Source organism: Silene latifolia, chromosome 9 (assembly GCF_048544455.1).
Source record: "Silene latifolia isolate original U9 population chromosome 9, ASM4854445v1, whole genome shotgun sequence".
Taxonomy (NCBI): Eukaryota; Viridiplantae; Streptophyta; class Magnoliopsida; order Caryophyllales; family Caryophyllaceae; genus Silene; species Silene latifolia.
The window spans coordinates 24679741-24686326 of NC_133534.1; the positions used below are offsets into that span (position 1 = coordinate 24679741).

Below are 6586 nucleotides of genomic sequence, written 5' to 3' on the forward strand. Positions count from 1 at the left end.
CTAAGAGGAACGTTGAACAGCATCCAACGTTATCATTTGAGAAGTATAAATAGAATGAGAACACAATTGTAAAGGATAATTCACTTTTTACTTATTAATCAATATATATCACAAATTACCCTCTGTATTCTCTCGAGTTTTTGAGTTTATGCGCATGTTTGTATTAAGCCTATATTAGAAACATAATAACATAATTTATATTATATTCTGTCATCCGTTCATACTTTTATTTCTAATTTATAGAATTAGATACCCTGATCACGTAATAAATAAGCCGGATCCTTTTAGGGAAAATCCTGCTAAAACAACTTGATAGGGGAATTCCAAAATGCTTTCATTCCGGGAAGGCAGATTTCAGATAATATATTATTAGCACATGAAGCTCTTCATAAAATAAACTCTCATAAGAAAAGAAAACATGGTCGGTATGCTTTCAAGGCAGACATGAGTAAGGCTTATAATCGTGTTCGATGGGATTTCTTAAGGGTTGTTCTGATTAAGGTTGGTTTACCGTGTCGGATGGTTGAATTGATCATATCTTGTGTTAATACAGTCTCCTATCAGGTCCTCTTTAATGGAGCGCCTTTAAGTTTATTTAAGCCAAATTGTGGCTTAAGGCAGGGAGACCCTCTGTCTCCATATCTGTTCGTTCTTTGTATGGAGGCTCTTTCTTCAAATCTACTATGTGCACAGAATAATGGGTCCTTGAAAGGGATCAGTTTGTGCCGTGAGGAAGAATTGCTATCTCATCTGTTCTTTGCGGATGATACGGTGTTTTTCTGCATGATAATCATAATTCGATAAAATCATTAAGGGTTATTTTTGATAAGTATTGCAAGATTTCAGGCCAAATTATGAATGAAGACAAACAAGGGATCCTATTTAGCTCTAGTACCACGCTTAAAAAGGCACGTCGTGGGTTGACAAATCTAAAGATCAAAGGCAACAAGGGTCTCGGAAAATACCTTGGCTTACCTACTGAGTTTCAAGGATCAAAGCGCGAGCTTTTTAAGGGCCTTGTGGATATTCTGATGAAACGGATTTCCTCTTGGAATGGGATTTTTCTATCACCAGCTGGAAGGCTTACTCTAATTTCCTCCGCCCTATCAAATCTCTTCAATTACTTTCTATCGGTATTCAAAATACCGGTAAGTGTGACTAATAAGATCAATTCTTTATTATCACATTTTTGGTGGGCGGGTTGTAAATCGGGGAGGACTATTCATTGGTGTAGCCAAAAGTTTCTTAGCTTACCAAAACGAGAAGGTGGTTTTGGGATTCGAAATATTGAGTGTTTAAAACAAGCAATGTTGGCCAAACATGGGTGGAAAATTCTGTCCGGCCATGGGTCGTTTTTCTTCAAGGTATTTCGCAAAAAAACTCCTTACTGAGGTAATGCTTTCGGAAAATTTTACGCTCAACTATGGAAATAATTTATCATGGGGTGCAAGAAGTATCTTACATGGCCTGATATTTGTAAGGCAACATATGGGATGGAAACCAGGTTTGGATTCAAACTTGAATGTATGGATCAACAAATGGATTGGAGGAGAGTGTTCGGAGCCTAAGCAAAATTTATTGGATGTTGAGTATGTGGATCTTAGGAATCTAAAGATTAATGACTTAACAAGACGAGTGAATTATGACGCAGATACGCTTATCTGGATTATTGAGTGGGTCTCTTATCTGGGGACCTTGGAAGGAGCGGAGGAACGGCTAGTCCGTTTTTTGGCAATCGTTTGGTGCTTATGGAGTATTCGTAATTAAATTCTTTTTCAAGGGATGAATTTTCATCCGGTTATGTTTTATAATCTATGGAAGCAAGTAGTTGGGACTGCGGATCAGGCAATTGCAGTTGGTAAAAAAGAATCAATTATCCCTATGGAGCTCACAATTGCTTTGACGACTGATAGTGTACTTTGGATTCGCGAGAGTAATCCAGTATGTCTTGTGGGTGCGATACGAAATTGTGACTATGTTTCGATTATGGTGGACGCAGGTTGGAGAGGTATTGATAATGCAGGTGTTGGATGGGTAGGTGTTTTAGGGAGTGGAGAAAGATGTTGCAGTATGGATAAAAAGATTAGAGCTGAGTCGTCTTTACAAGCGGAGGGGCTGGAGGTGCAAATGGTCCTTCTGTGGGCTAGGGAGCAGGGAATACGACATTTGGAGGTATCTACGGATTGCATCTCTATTGTTTGTCAATTGGCTGGCATCGAGCGTCCGCATCACCTTCTTAAGGCGATTCTTGAGGATATCCATTCGTCTATTTCTTCCTTTCATTGTTTAGCTATTAGTTACATTCCTAAATCCTTTAATAAAATGACCCATAGTCTTGCGTGTAAGGCTATGAATAGCTAGGTAAAACTTTTTTTTTACAGCTGCCCAAAAAAAAAAAAGACTTTCTTATTCTTCTATCTCATATTATCCCGTATACTTGGATAGATTAGTACCTCAAAATTCTAATGGTGTTGGGTTTCCTTGAATTATCCTAATCTTTGTCACTTTGGTACTTCCTGTAACCCAACACTTTGTTTGATAGTTGAATTCTTCTCGACTTTTATTGCTACTTTGATTAATGGGCCTCCATGTAGTGAACTTATCTTAAGCATTAGCCCAACGATCGATGTGCTCATTTCTGAACTTCTATTATTTTAGCCCATTTAACAAAAGCGTAAGTAATTGTAAGATTTGGCTATAAAATGGGTTATCAAAGTTGAAAAGAATGGAACGGATATTTACTAATGGTTTTATGCTATTTTAAGTAGTTTTTGGGGAAATAAGCGTAAAGAGCCGTTAAATTATTAACATTGTTTCATTTAGTTACTAGATATTAGCCTCATCATCGGGTACCCATAAGACTAGTAGACAACTTTGAGGTGTCTATAGGTTTCCAAAACCGTATCGGATATCCGGTTTTGGTCACCCTTAGTTAGTGCACAAACTCCCCGTAACGTGTGTTGAAATTCCATAATAGATGAACTATCTCAACCAAAATTTTAAGGTGATAATTGAGACCCAACTATTATATTTATTCCTATTAAGAAGAAATTCGCGAAACATTAGCTGACGTATTAATGACGGGACTAGGTAAATTGACACAACTAATACTACAATGAATATACAGAAAAGTATGTACAATATTGTAAATACAGTCGTTTGATACTGAGTGATGTTTGCTTAAATCGAACACCAATGTAATTACAATAAATAACTTTTGTGAAAGGTGTGATTATGAGTGCAAGGAGACGCGACTTCTAAATCGACTCCTAATTCATTCCTTGAGCTTTTTATAATTGGAATGCCCTGTTCTATTTGATTTAGCTCGTGTACGTCGTTTTCAGCTGCAATCACAGGAATGAACTAGATAATTATCTGGTTAACTTTCTTTGTTTACCCAAGCAATGATTTATCGTGACTTCTTCAATTCATTTTACTAGTTGATTCACACATGATAAATTGATATGGATTAATTTCTTGTGGGTCTATTCCTTCTTGAATAAATCTAAGATAGAAGTTTGGTTCAACTCCTAATCCGTCTCAATATCAATGATTGTCTCGACTTCTACTCCGTAACCAAAGAAAAATAAAATATAAAGCAACTCAAAATTGTGAGAAAATTTTCAAAGATCAACAGGTGAGAAAGTTGTCCCACATCAGGAAAATGAGGAGGCTACGATATATTTATAACAGATTCCATGGCCGGCCCTGGGGCCGTGCAAGCGGTGCGGCTGCACAGGGCCCCCGACTTGAAGGGGCCCCAATCGTAAGAAATATCCGCGTTAGTTAATAATTAATTTAGCGCGTATTGTTAGCATAGTAATCAGCCTGACTCATTGGTAAGATTAATCAATATCTATCTATATTATTAAAGGAAGCTTTTTTCGAACGATTATAGAGAATCCAACTTTTACGAAATTTTAAAAATTAATAAAATAATACTTTTCTTAACCGCACATTAAATCTATATAACTCAAGAATTTTTTATTGAGTCAACCTCTCATACACTTTACCAATTACTTATAAAGTCAAATTCTATCATAATTCTATCAAAACTACGTATTGTTGTTGTTGTATGGGTTAGATAGGGTTTGCAGGAAGCAACCTAATTGTATTCATATACATGCACTTGATAAACTCCAACTCCTAAACTAACACAAACACTACCTCAAGTATATAAAGAGAAATTTTGTATGTATAAACGTATCATATTTTTACCCTATTTTTTTCCCAGTTTGTGGTTTTTGTCACTTTTATTGCGTGTACGTAATTTTCATGGTGATTACTTATGTGGTGAATCGTGATTGTACTTCTTAGTACTCTGTATTACTCCAGCTGAATGTTTGTTCTATAGTGCCAACTTTTTTGTGTTTTGTATCTCAATTCCCAAATATGATATTTTTTTGTTTTCTGTTGCTGGTCATGTTTTTGGAAAATTGTTGCATGCAGATGAAGAAGGTGTACACTTACATTGCTCAAAGGTATGTTATAGTAGCCGACCAGCATTATTTCAAGTGATTTCCAAATATTCATAGTGTTTTGCATTATGTTCCTGCTCTAACCTTAGTATTTGAATTTTTTACGGTTGTATATTGTGTTTGAATATTTTTGATTAATAGCTTTGAATAAGTTTATGTAAGACTTCATTTGGTGTAGTCATTAATTTATCTTTGATTGAGCCGATGGGAGTATTAGACTATCTAAACGGGTTAGACCACATTCAAATGGAGGAGAGACAGAGCACTCGGCTGAAAACACAAGGAAGGTTTCATCCTAAAATATGAGAGTATCTAAATATGTCATATAATACCTTCTCCATTAGACACCACCTTACCTATTTGTGTTAATGCTTTTGTGCGATCTCCAAGTTACAATAGTATGTTTCAAGCTACTTAATCGAATTAAATGGTAATGACTACAAATCACTTCTGCAAAATTATGAAATCCTTTAATTTGGACCATTATTTACACTTTGAAAGAACTTTATCTACTAATCATATCGACAGTATATTCAGCCACAACCCCAAATGAGCAAAAGAAAACAACAAAGAATTACGTACATAGTTTTGACGTGTCATGAGCTATCGTAGTTATACTTGCTGCAAAATTAGTGAAGTACTTAATTTCTCAATGTTTTCAATAAAGTGAGTAGTAAACATATAGACCTTTCATTTAATGAGTGTGTAACAAAAAATTACTAATCCGGAATAATGTCACCACCACTTTAAGCCATTAATGATGGTAGAAGTGTAGAACCGTAGAAAGTGATTTTTTGCAATTATATTAGCCTACTTTTAAGTTTAACCAGGTAAATCAAACATTAAAAACACAATATTGTGATGAACTTTGCTCCATACTAAAAATTTTAGTGCAAATAAATGGATGACATAATATAATACGTAGGTAAAAAAACATTAAATAGATCTGTAATTATTGTGCAAGACAGTCACAGTGCTTCTTTCTCTTATTCAAAACCGCGCAAAGACATTTATTTTTTTGATAAAAAGACCATCATCTAATGTGAGTAATGATTTTCTTACAAATAAGAACAATTATCTTACATGTGTGACCGTATGACCGTCTTATTCTAGAGATTGTGTAAACAAATTTCCTTTAATTGAAAATTAAGGTAAGTACATCTTCAAATACTACCAGTAAGCTATATATTAATCACATTGACGACGTATGTTTAGTTAAAGTATAGTGTTGCTCTACGACTAATAATTACTCAACGTACTCATGTATTCATTCTCGCTATAGACAAATTCCACGTCAACCGTAATTGTATATTTTTAAAAGCCAGCTATTGATTTGATCAGAGGTCCAAAACCTAAACAAAAAATACAATATAATATAATAGAAAACAATATACGGAGTAACCATTTAGCAATGACATTATATTATGTTAGATACAGCTATGAGAGGATTCTATTTCATCTAATGAGCAAAATAAAGATGAAAAGGTTAATTTTATTAGGGAGTATGTGTCGACCTCTAAAATTTAAAAATATTAACCTAAATCCCATTTTTCTCTTGCTCATCATATTTATAAAGGAGGATGGGACTCATTATAGAATGACAAGAGAGCTAAATCAAGGGTGGAGTATTAAATTGCATGACAAAGATAATATTCATAAAATAGAAAGGTAACTAATTGATCGAGACACCCAAAATAAAATAGGTAAATAAATTATCGGGGTGAAAGAAGTAGATAAATAGAACATAGGTAAACTCAATAAAAAATAGAAATTGACATATACTCTCATTTAAAAAGACAAGCGTGTTTGCCAATCCCAGATTTTACCAAATTGAAATAAAGCTCGATTAATAGTGAAGTTGGTAGTCTTAATCGGTCTTCAAAAAAACTTTTGAGAAACGGTTTCTCATTAATGTTAGTGATAGACCTCTCTCATAATAGGTAGTTTATCATTTTCATTTAATTTCATTTTTTATTTTTAATTAATTCTTACTTTGTTTATTGATTGTCTCTCACTAATATAATGAAAGAAAGTCTCTCAGGAGTCGGGAGACTTAATTGTGCTCATTCACATCAGAAAGTATATGCATAATAACCAATTAAGTTGTG

The 6586-nt window shown here is 34.3% G+C and overlaps 1 protein-coding gene across 1 annotated transcript; it reads left to right on the forward strand.

Annotated features, from left to right (window-relative positions):
- The first annotated feature begins 444 nt into the window (after positions 1–444).
- Positions 445–4518, forward strand: LOC141600738 (uncharacterized). Its single transcript, XM_074420983.1, has 4 exons — positions 445–718; positions 847–1148; positions 1822–2172; positions 4450–4518. Exons 1-4 carry the CDS (start codon positions 445–447, stop codon positions 4516–4518), a joined length of 996 nt encoding a protein of 331 aa, XP_074277084.1.
- Positions 4519–6586: the final 2068 nt, after the last annotated feature.